The 12,105-nt window shown below is 35.6% G+C and overlaps 1 protein-coding gene across 6 annotated transcripts in view; it reads right to left on the minus strand.

Moving 5' to 3' along the window:
* Nucleotides 1–83: 83 nt before the first annotated feature.
* Nucleotides 84–12,105, minus strand: part of LOC138333597 (double-stranded RNA-specific adenosine deaminase-like) — a 28,855-nt gene continuing 16,833 nt past the window's right edge. For 3 of the 6 annotated variants that reach the window (XM_069282073.1, XM_069282071.1, XM_069282069.1), the window contains exons 8-14: nt 10,679–10,853; nt 10,380–10,473; nt 8,479–8,634; nt 7,904–7,992; nt 6,360–6,551; nt 5,520–5,787; nt 86–4,211 (exon numbers count right to left, since the gene is read on the minus strand). In XM_069282073.1, the coding sequence (XP_069138174.1) occupies nt 3,884–4,211; nt 5,520–5,787; nt 6,360–6,551; nt 7,904–7,992; nt 8,479–8,634; nt 10,380–10,473; nt 10,679–10,853 (1,302 nt within the window). In that variant the 3' untranslated portion in view covers nt 86–3,883. Of the gene's footprint in view, nt 4,212–5,519; nt 5,788–6,359; nt 6,552–7,903; nt 7,993–8,478; nt 8,635–10,379; nt 10,474–10,678; nt 10,854–12,105 lie in introns of all 6 variants that reach the window. The other 3 variants (XM_069282074.1, XM_069282075.1, XM_069282072.1) reach the window with 2 other exon arrangements.

The following is a 12,105-nucleotide window of genomic DNA, read 5'->3' on the forward strand; positions in this document are numbered from 1 at the left end:
TTTTGACATGCAAAAATATGACAATTAATGCTTAATTACCTATAATTTTTAAATAGAAAATGTATATGAAGATAATTTTAATGAAAAGTTAAAATCTCTTAGAAATTTCCCGGTAATTGGTCTTTTAGGAATCTTTCCTACATAGACAGGGTCGCAGTAGTAAAATCTTTAGTATAGCCGATTTCGATACAAATTTTGACTGTACTTTAAACTCCATAGTGATAATATTTTCAAATGGATTCAGTCAACTTTCTGCAGTTTTATATGGAAAGGCAAAATTCATAAAAGTTAAACGAAATGTTATGTATTGTGATTATAGTGAACGGGGATTACGAGTCCCTCATCTCGAGTCATTTTGTCATACATTGAAATGCTCCTGGATAAGTAAGCTGATGAATCCTTTACAGTGCTCTCCTTTGAAAACATAAGTATGGGATAAGTTAGAGTTGTTCGGTGGATATAGAAATTTCAGGATAACAAAAGAGGGACTTGTGAGAATTTCAAAAGCTTTTAATACTTTTTGGAAAGAAATTTTACTTATATGGTATTCTATTGTAAAATATAAAGTACCCACAACCCCTGGCTTGATTATTTCTCAACCGATCTGGTATAATGACAGTATTAAAGTAGATAGAAAGTCAGTTTTTTGTAGACATTGGTGTGCAAAAGGAATTCTTTTTGTTTATGTTGTTAGATTATCAAAGATTTATGTCTTTTGAAAGTTTAACTAAAAAATATGATGTTGATATTACTATTTCTTAGAATATCGTGGCCTTATAAATGCCATACCAAGGGACTGGAATCAAATCCTGAGAGAGTAAAGTAATGTACCAACAGAGATTTCTTCGAATGAAGTGATAGACTACATTAAAAATAATGACAAAGTAACAAAAAAAATAGTGTAACAAATTATCATTAGTCAAATATAAAACAAAACCATTTAGTCAAGGGAATTATCATCACCAATATGTGTTATTTCAATACTATGTTGTGCCACGTTCGAACTTGTCTTCATTGCATGAATAATTGTATACAGTTCTCAACTTACCAAATATATGTGCAATGTTAAAATTGCTAAAATGTTTTCTGATTCGATAAGGGAACATATGATATGTGTTATAAATGCAACAAGGTTCAATGGGCACCACAATACTTCTTATCTTATGTATATCCTGCGAATTTTTGATTCGACATTGAATTCGAAAACGTCTGTAAACGAGTACGATGCACTTTAAATTCTGTCTGGCGATCAAACAGTACATCATATATCGAATAAATCGAGAAAAAAAATGATTGCTTCCTTTGCTGTATTCTTTTAATATTTTTTTCGGGTAACCCTTTTATTTCAATAATCTCAGATATCAAAGCAATCATTGGATTACTTTTAAAACAGAAAATTGTTAAACTATATCGCAGTAATCTACATCATGTTCCACTTGTTTTCTCAACTGAAATTCACAAATACTCAAACACCTGAGACTGAAACATTTTTCAAAAATTATATAAGATGAAAGTTGGATGAATAGAAACTGATGTAGTTTCGTGTTAACTGTAGAGCAAGTAAGACACACAACGAACTTTGTTTTTAAATAATAAGAATCGGGGTTCCACAGGCAAACCGTATATATTCTACTCACGTAATACCTTGGAATCTCAAAACCACTAATGAAAATATTCACGATAATTGCTTTTGATAAAATACCGTATTCCTGCAAACTAAAGCAATAAAAGATCATTTTCCTCCTTTGCTCATTAATTACTATGACTCCATTGTTTTCAGTATTTTAATTCACTGTATTATATTTACAGTTGGCACTGACATGGACTCAATAACCATGCTTTCTAGTATTATCATTATCAGTGTATAATGATGGTACAACACGCGTGGAGATTATATCGTTACGGGAATAGTCGCTGGCGTAGCAACGTTGGGTCATGACCCCACTTTCGAATGACTCGATTACAATCAGCTATTCAATCTAATTCGTTGACAATGACGAGAGAGGGAGAAATATGGGTATTGGTATTTCGATAAAAAATATGCAACTGTCGCGCGAATAAATAATATTCATTTGCGAGAAAAACTGTAAATATAAGGAATATATTTTTATTTTGTTGAGGTTATGTACATAAAATTTACACGGGCTCCATTATCATTATACACTCATAACCTCAACTAAATAAAAATCTATTCCTTAAATAAAATGCAGCTGTCCATAGAGTATCGTCCTGAGTACAGTTAGATATGTTTTTTTCTATCATACCTACGGGTTTATCCGATGCAATACATTCATGTAGGCTGAGGCTTTATTACATGGCAACCCATGAAAGAAAATCCCGTGATATCACTGCGTCAAAATTACTATTTTGCCAGCAAAAATTAAATGTTTTTTTTCAGAGATTAGGCTAGTTTTACTATAACAACACAAACAACGGGATTTATGTTCATGGTATCACGATTTTTTTATGTGTGTACAATTGACTTGCAATCGTATTTTCGAATTCCCCGCACAATACGCGAACTTTAGTCGAACGCGAAAATTTTACAGTAGTTTATAGTATATTGTAATCCCAAACAAATCGTATAAAGTGCATTGTGATGACTAACTGAACAGACCGACTGCTACTAATTACAAACATTGGGTAAATAGAGGTTACACAAACATGATTGTTGGATATAGAATTTATTCAGATGAGTGAGTTTTTTTTTAATTTACACAACACACGAGCTTTAGCGAGTGTCTTTCGTAATAAAAAAACGACTTTCGATTTGAAATAAATTCCATATCCAATTACTCAGAGTTGTGTTACATATTTCTACCTCAAATCTTCAACAAGAAGGCAGGATTAAAATAAACGTGAATTCCTGACATATGCAAATAAGGTGTTATAGTAATATATCTATAAGCGAATGGGCACTCATTATCATGCACACATCTTCATTGCATAATAAATGTATTACAAACAAATCATATTAATCATAAACAACGTTAACGATGCTATGCATTCCTATTTATTGAACACATCGTAGAAGAACAGGGTAAATACACATATGATTCCTGTCGTGTGCCCCGACCAGGAATCGGACAGGGTCTCCGTTGTGAAAAACTACAACTCTACCGACTGAGCCAAAGATGCATGCTTCGTCAGCTGAGTGACAGAGACCGTATTTAACCCTTTGAACAAACCACACCGACTCGCTCCTTTTACAATATTTTTGAATGTATATTTCTATAGGTACTTGAAAAATAAACTACTCGCTGTCGAACTACATGCAGGCATGCTTACGGATAAGTGACATTTACTTGCCGCCAAATAATCACCAAACCATTGTACGTTCCAGGCTTACCTAGGTGCGTTAGTTATACCTCAATTACAGGAAGGGTCTTCGTACAGCAAGATATACCTCTGACCAAAAGACAATTATGACTTTAGAGTCGAAAGGTTGTCCTACGAATTGGAAAACATAACAGATTCCGACGCTGTTACACATCCGTTTTCAACATCGGTCTGCTCTAGAAGCAGCGATCGGAGTACAACAGGATGAGGTCATTTGATTATTGCTGACGTTAACAATATGGGACGTAAAACTAAGAAAAAAGAGTTCGGGTAAAAGTTTAAAATATCGACCAATCAAAAGACCAGAAGGTCATTTTCCTCTAGTTGAGTATCAATATAGTTATCCAACATCCAGCGCATTTATAAAATGGACTGAGAATGGAATAACACGACGTTTTGTGGTAGAAAGATATTAACTCAACATTATAATATATATGTACATTAAACTGATATCAATCCAAAGCATTGTCTGCTGAATAAAACGGCTGTTAAAATTCGACATGTGAGCAGTATTCAATCACAAATACAGGTGTAGACATGACGGCTAACAATTATTGGCAATCGTCATACACCATTCTTCCTCAAAATATCTAGGTTCGCCAAACAATTGTGAAAATAAAGATGGACGGACATTCCGGAGACTTGGTAAGGATGATGTTGGAAATTCCTGGCATTCCTTTGGAATCCTTATCCATGTTCCGTATCCCTGGTTGTGTAGGGTTGTATACAGAATTTTCTTGCAGCTCTGGTATTGTGTAGAGGCCTTTTTTGTAGCAAGATATTCATCCTTGACAAGAATTCCGATACCTACCTCTGTGCAGATTTCCTTGTATGACTTGAGCATGTCTTTTTTACACAGTCGTGACGTTCTCCTGGAATTAATTTTAGGATCAATTTAAAGAGTAAATTATCATTGGTAGCGCTAAATAATTCACCGCATATCATCATATTAAACACAACCGACAAAACGAAAATAACATATATGTTTATCTGAAGTTGCCCCTCCTACAAAATAATTACCAAATGAATAATAATCGCAAGTAAAACCGATATTAGTTAATATTCCATTTAATTCATGTAAAATACCATATGGCTTTACCTCATATCTCTCTATTTTAATATCCCTAACATTAATGTTCATAATATCACTTTAATGCCTTTACACCATACAAATTCATATCTACATTTATCACATAGTTCTTATCCGCCTAATTTTTTCGACCATGTGATATATTTGCATGTGTCACTAGTGTAAACGTCTGCTGGGGTTTTGCAACACATTTTGACATTGAGATTGTTTGAAATGTATGTTGTTGTTTGTTTGTTTGATTATTCAACGTCCTATTAACAGACAAGGTCATGTAAGGATACATCCCATATATGCGATGTGTAGCGCGTGTGAAGTGCGAGGTGCGTGTTTTGGGAGACTGTGCTATGTTTGTGTCTTCTGGTTTAGTGGAACTGTTGCCCTTTTTAAGTGCTTTATCACTGAAGCATGCTGCCGAAGACACCAAATACATGTAACACACCCCACCCGGTCACATTATACTGACAACAGGCAATTTAAATATATATATAACATTTAAAATAAGAAAAGCCGCCTTAACCGAATAATAGAACAATATGGAACAACCATGAAACAATTAATTAATCATTGTGGACAAACCATGTTTTCATTATATTCATTCAATATACTGGTTATGAAAAACTTAAATCGCTTGTTTAACGAAAATACAAGTGATAGATATTTCGTTTAGATCCAATAGTTTTTTCCGTATGAGGACACTAACGAAACTTGAAATGAATTTCTCCCGTCGAATATCGTTCGAAAATAATGTAGCAGCAAAGTATTGAAACCAAAATAAAACTGCTAAAAGCAATTGTACCACATCGAATTACTGGAATACGTTGTCGCATTTCATTTTGTTAAATAATTCTTGCCCATTTTGCATTGCTTTTGAAATTATCATCATCGTTAACATTCACGCGGTTTGTTTCCATCCGCATCTTGTTGTTCATGACGTTCAGGTGTAAAGATTGATAACTCTATTGCCCAAACCTAATAAGATATTTTACAAACCTGACATCATTTTCACCAATATGAATACAAGATTCTATCCTGATGCAAGATAATATTAACTACATTTTAACAATCTTGTTAAATATAATTCATATCTTACTTTATTAGTCCTTGCATCCTTGTCAACCCAATGTTATGTAAAAAACCTGTCGTTCCGTCGGTGATTTCGTGGCAGTCGTCTGCTCTGTTCCAGTTTATGCTATAAGCCGTCGACTTCCCAACACTTCGTTGTGGTGTCTTCTTGTGGGACACGCCTCCAAGTAATGGATGGTTAAGCTTATAGCCAAATGGTAGATTTTCTACCACTTGGGTCTTTTCCAGCCGACAACACATTGCTCTGGCCATGTGTCCGTGGTTGTAGAGGTTTCCTTTAAAATTAAATGATCCAATTTGTAGTAAGACAATATTATCTTAATTGTATTGCTCATGCCGTTCTATGTAGAAAGGGTGAAAAGCAATGTTGCAAACCACGTCGTTTTGGTGTTACAGCAGTGTTATGAAAAGATGAAATTAAAATGAAGATAAAAAACAGATTTACATAAAACAAACGGATAGTTATTAAAGAACATACTGTTAACCAACTTATTTTCGCGGCAACTTTATCTCGCGTTTCCATGGACAACATTTTCCCTGCGATTTAAATGGGACTAATTCATGTACCACTTGATACCCGAGAACGTTTGAGCGGAACTACTATCTCCAGTGGTGATAGAACGTAACTGTTTGTAATCTTCCCGCTGAAATGACGTTAGCGCCGGAAATCATCTTTTGACGTTATTCCAACACTAATCGATACAATAGTCCCGCAGAAACGTTATCGGGGATAATGTATCTATGATTGATTAATTTTCGCGCCGATTTATTTTGAGAATTCAAATATTTCTTGAAATAAATCACACATGGAAATACGTTGGTTTATAGTAAATTAAAGTTTCGCTACCTAACGTGATGGAGCTGAGGTACACAGGTTTCATTAGATTGGCCAGCAGTGCTCCCTGTACTCCCAGTAGATTCCATTTACAGATTTTGTCACTACAGGACATGACACGTAGTCGTTCTCCATTCCTTACAGCGTCCATTCCCTGATAAGTGCAGTTCGATTGTCTATCTTTGGTCGGAATCTGTCCTTCGCCTGCCGTTTAAATAAAATAAAACACAAATTCCACGTTATTGATAACGATTGTTATAAAAGAATCTGTATAGATACGTTTTAATTGGACATTGATGTTATCAATCTAGTTATATTTTACTTATTTGCCAGCCGTGAGATATTTCTCTGTCAACCTGGAAATGATTGATTGCAAACCGGAAGTACGGACAAATGAAATAAATAATAACGTGACGTCATGAATCCATGCATACATTGTACGTAACGTCATTAATTTTGACGCGCAGTCGATAAATACTTGATGATGTCGCGATGGAAATGATTTTTCTTAGACAAACATATCGGCCTTTTCTCTTGCTGGGGGAAAAACAGTCATCCCCCTACCTTGGGGTTTGACAACATAATCTCAGCCCTCGAGGAGAAGAGGAGAAATCGTCATGCCTTGGATTGAACATCCACAAACTACACCTCAGGTTGTGATTTCGTTGTCACACCCTAATCCATGGAATAAAATTCCAATATATGAAAAATGTCATGCATGGAAAATCCATGTGCATAAATAAAAATAGTTTCTCTGATATTGATCTCAGTGTTAATGATTTCTACTTCTTCTTCTAAGTAATAATATGGTCCTTTCAATAATCACATTTACATCGAATTATACCTGGTATGTCACGAGTATTTAAACTCCGAAAATTAGTGGCGAGCAAATTTATTACATAAAAAACCGACGCAATTTTTCCAACTGATTACGGATAAAATATGAAAGAATATTTCACACAAAGGGCATATACGCAGGCAATATTTATCCATGTGAATTCCATGTGAAGGCCCTTTCAAGTGAATTTCACGTTAAATTGACGTGGATTTCATGTGATGTTTTTCATATGAAATTCACTTGAAAATTTCCTTCATGTGAAATTAACGTGAATATTTTCACGTGAAAGTCACGTGAAATGCATGTTAAAGTCATGTTAAAAAATCATAAAAAACCGCACGTGAATTTACCGTCAAATTCACCTTTTTGACCCCGGTCATGTGAAATTCACGCGAAGAAATTTTGCCTGTGTATAGATGATCATTACATGTATTATGAAATTAATCAAACAAGTTCATTAATGTCCTTAGCCCTAAGGGGATAACACGTTCGGATGTGATGATCTGTCTACCGAGACAATTGGGCAAAGTCATAGGATTTTCATAAGCAGTCGTGACGTCCAATGGTGTTATTACACCTGTATCTTACGACATTTATATCATGACCTATCCTATGACATGGCTGAACAGGTCAGTTACGTGATCCACATGCCATCTTTTAAAACCACTCAAAAATATAAATTGAAGAAGAAGATATTTCATAACAAAACAAATGTTACCCTGTTCGATTTTTGACCGTAAAAGCCCTTGCTTGTTATCATCAAATGTCGGTTTATGATGAACGTCTGCATCCACTGACATACCAGAACTGCAAACAAATATACAAATGTTGAAACCAAGACCAAAACTACACGTATATATTAAAACAAAAACATAACATGTCGACCACGTTAATACAAGGCTATATATAAAGATGTTTTCAAAAGTGTCAGTGTGTCTTTTCATACAAGCTTATGAGAGCCCCTTCCTATTTCCCTTTTATGTTCCGATTCGACGTATATAACAATTAGCATTGTTTTACAAGGTAAGATGTTTTCTCATGACAAAATTACTCTATGATACAAATACAAATACGAAAGTACCAGCAATTCTCGCCAACGCACGTGTTCGTAAATTCTCGTGTTATCGCACAAGTAAAGACAACATATATTCGAGAAAATTAATATATTGCAAGAACTGGTCACCCGAATCGGCAACCTTCGGCACTTTCCGTGAACGATTATTTTCTCGATTACGGAAAGAGACGAAGGTTCCCAATTGCTGGTTACCTACCAGTACTAAAGTATGCAATTACCTTGGGGTAAATACTGCTCCGTCTCCACATGGGGCGGTGGATATGTACAAGTGGAACTCGACCCCGGATACTAATTCAATTTTTTCATTCCCATGCCTTTGTAGGACGGGTGATGGCTGGCCCTTGATGAGTTGTTTTATGTGATGATACAGGAACCTGAAAAAGTTTTATATATTTAAATTATTATTTTTATTCATATATGTATCTTTAAAATATTTAGGAAATCTGTGATAAGTGTTTAAAACTGATCTAGTCCGCGACTCTAGCGTGGTATGCGAAACGAGAGTGCCAGTGAAAAAGTTGTGTCATTAGGGAAAGCATAAGCTGGACAATAAATGGAAAGAAGACGTGTTCGTAGTAATGTCCAGGAGAACCAAGATGTACCCGTGTTTACCATCAAGCCGGAAACAGGAACTGGACGTACTCGTAAACTCCATCGTAACTTATGACTGCCGGTTGGAGATTTATTCTCTACTGTTGAGGAAGTTGTGGAAGTGGAGGTGGTTCCTGAACCTAGACCTATACGTAAACGGAAAGTGGGCAGGGAAGGCAAGCAGGTTGTCCTACAAGATAATGATGGTCCAGCAGTTGACTTGGAAAGCATTTCATCCAGTACTGAAGATACCAGGAAAGCTGTTGAAGACACAGTAGTTTCTTCGGACATGGGTGACGACCACTTGTTTGGAGAGCCTAGAGATGATAATGGTGCTGATGACGATCAAAACCCCACAGCGGAGGAACACCAGAGTCAACCTGAGACGGTCTCCATCTCTTCGGAGGGGAGGGATCGGCATCGATTAATGCCGGATTAGGGAGACCGGAAGTTAATACTGTGCCTGTTCCAAGGAGGCAGAGGTGTCGACCGTCCTGGCAGACCTCTAGGAAATTCGCCATGCATCAGTTTCCGGTTGTACTGGATTGGATAGCGCGAGCGAAATACCTACAGGATCTGACTAGTGAAGGTAAACTGGACAGGATGCCAGATAGGGTTCTGGATTCATTAACGGCCATTATAAGTGGTTCATTTTAGCTATATTTTATTCACTATTTTCATCTTGTGTTGTGTATGTTTTGTGTTTTTCTAACAGATGATACTGAAGCCCCTGGACCACGATGACACGGAGGTCATTTATCTTTGGAGGGGGGGGGGGGGAGTGTGACACTGAGTTATATTTTGTATTTGTTTCAATATGCCATATATTGTTATTGTTTTGAGGTGTGTGTATTTTAAAGTATTATTGAGATTTGTATGGAGTGTGCAGATTTAATGGTTTTGAATATAAGTATGAGAGGAATGTGAGTAGGTATGTCAGGTGACTTGAGACGGACATGGGTCCGGAGAAACTACAGGGTCTTCTACATAGGTATGCGCGAGTAATGTCCCTTGTCAGTCAGTCCGTTCTATATGTTTGTATGATAGATGATTGTTGCTGTAGGGTTTTTAAACCAGAATAAACGAACGACAAAGAAGATCATGGTTTTGTGATTTATGAATGTAAAACCCAATCGACCCTAGTAACATAAGCGACTGTTGAATCACATATTCAAGCTACATGTATGATATTGATCTTTGCAATCAGAGATAGAAACGAGCATAACGTCATTGAAATTATTTTTGTTGTATTTTCTTTTTAGTTTAAGTTGTTGCGCATATTCAGTAAGAATTTATCTTTATAAAAATAAACTTTTTATGAGAAATACACAATGTCTATGGGTTAACATGGGTTAGTTACGGCAACATAAAACAATGGATGGAGCATAAGGCAGAGTAAACAAATGTAAACGTGTATAAAAGTGGATAACTATGGACTTCTTTATTTAAAACTGTTATTGTAAAACACATAAAAAGAGCCCTCCAATACATGTAGATGAATATATGGTTTCTTTGAAATCAAACCAACCTTTTCATGCCTCGTGCTGCCAGAATTTCAGCATGCGAGTCCACTAGGACCTGGCCGTCCGTCGTCAGCGAGTCCCCTCTGATAAAGCGATTTCCTTCGGCACAAACAAAAATGAAAAAAATAGTTCTGCGATACACGTTCTAACAATTCAAACAGTAGTTTTTCATTGAATACGAAATGTTATTCAGTTTACAAATCTTATGCAGATATTCTATGTATGATCATAACGAAAAGCATTGTATTAATGAATTTGTAATTCGACCTCAATGCAGCATATCGTTTTGTGACACAAAACATACCAGAAGCTAAACTGATAACTTCAAAAGTGCTGTTGATTTTGGATTCCATGACAACACCCGCTATGACCTTCCGGCCTGCGAGGTTTTCTGATATATCTCCTACAACTGCGTCAAATTTCTCATGGCAAAGTTTTGCGATTTCGTCATGGAAAGTCAATGGTTCTTTCGTGGTAAACTGAAAACATAAAACATATCTCAATCATATAGTGCATGACATGTTAGCTTCCTGCTGTTGAATCGATATTCTAAGTCTTACATTGTTTCCAAATTTTACAAAAGACTAGCCTCAACGCAGTAAAATTATAATATTTTGGAATATTTACCCCAGCATTGATGTCACTATTTTTTAACTTCAAAGGGATATGAAAGAAATTTCGTTTGTAAACTGTGTGAATCCGCGTAGCTTCATAACATAAACAATCTGATTAAAACACAGATCCTTATAACCACTCCGTTCAATAGAGGATCTGACAATATCCCATAAGGGATCACGTCCAGATAACCTTTATACCACGTGTACTTCTGAGCAAATGCAGTTTCTACACCTTACAACATCAATTGAAAATGTCTTTTCGCCCCAGTATACATATACAATTAGCTTTGTTGTGCACTTCGGGCGAGATGGCTACATACACGAAAATAATTTGGACAGCTTTTTCAAACTATTTCGTCCCCAGTCAAGATTCTGGCAGTGCCAATTTGATTGGCCATTTCAAAAGGTCATCTTGGCGTGACCCCTAATGGGATGTTCTCAGATCCTCTTATCCAACGTAGTGATAATAAGGATCTGTATTTTAATCAGATTGTAACATAAATTACGTTTAAACGTACTATTCCCTTGATTTTCTAATGGATTATTTTTTTTCCAAATCAATACGCAACGTCGATATCTTTATTGTGACGTCATGATAGCGTCAGTTTTCCGTGCTATTCTCGATTTTTTTTAAGGATTTGCAACCCAGAAAGTCGGATTTAGTATGAAAACAAATAAAAATTAATTATTCAATTATTATTTAAATGCATAGAATATAATTTCTGTTCGTAGCACATACATATATATTTATTAAGTAATCCGCCTGATATCCATTGATTTCGAACGTGCACTATTTTTGCACATGTCATTAGTGTAATAACCTTGACCAATATTCACTGGTTCAGAACAAATGATGTGACGTCAAAATTCCAATGTGGATGGAACGAAATGGCTGCCTCCGTTGGATTTTTTGCGATAATTTCAAATGAAATTTTGTTATACTCGTTTTGATGTTTTAATTTTTGACTCGTTAATGTTTGCCGAAAGAAATAAAACGTACTTATATGAATTAAAAACTTTTTAAATTCCTACATATATAATGTATTTATACTTATATCATAACAATCTGTTTCCGCTGATTTAAATTACATATTAGGTTGAACAAAACAAATCC

Source organism: Argopecten irradians, chromosome 10, assembly GCF_041381155.1.
Source record: "Argopecten irradians isolate NY chromosome 10, Ai_NY, whole genome shotgun sequence".
NCBI lineage: Eukaryota > Metazoa > Mollusca > Bivalvia > Pectinida > Pectinidae > Argopecten > Argopecten irradians.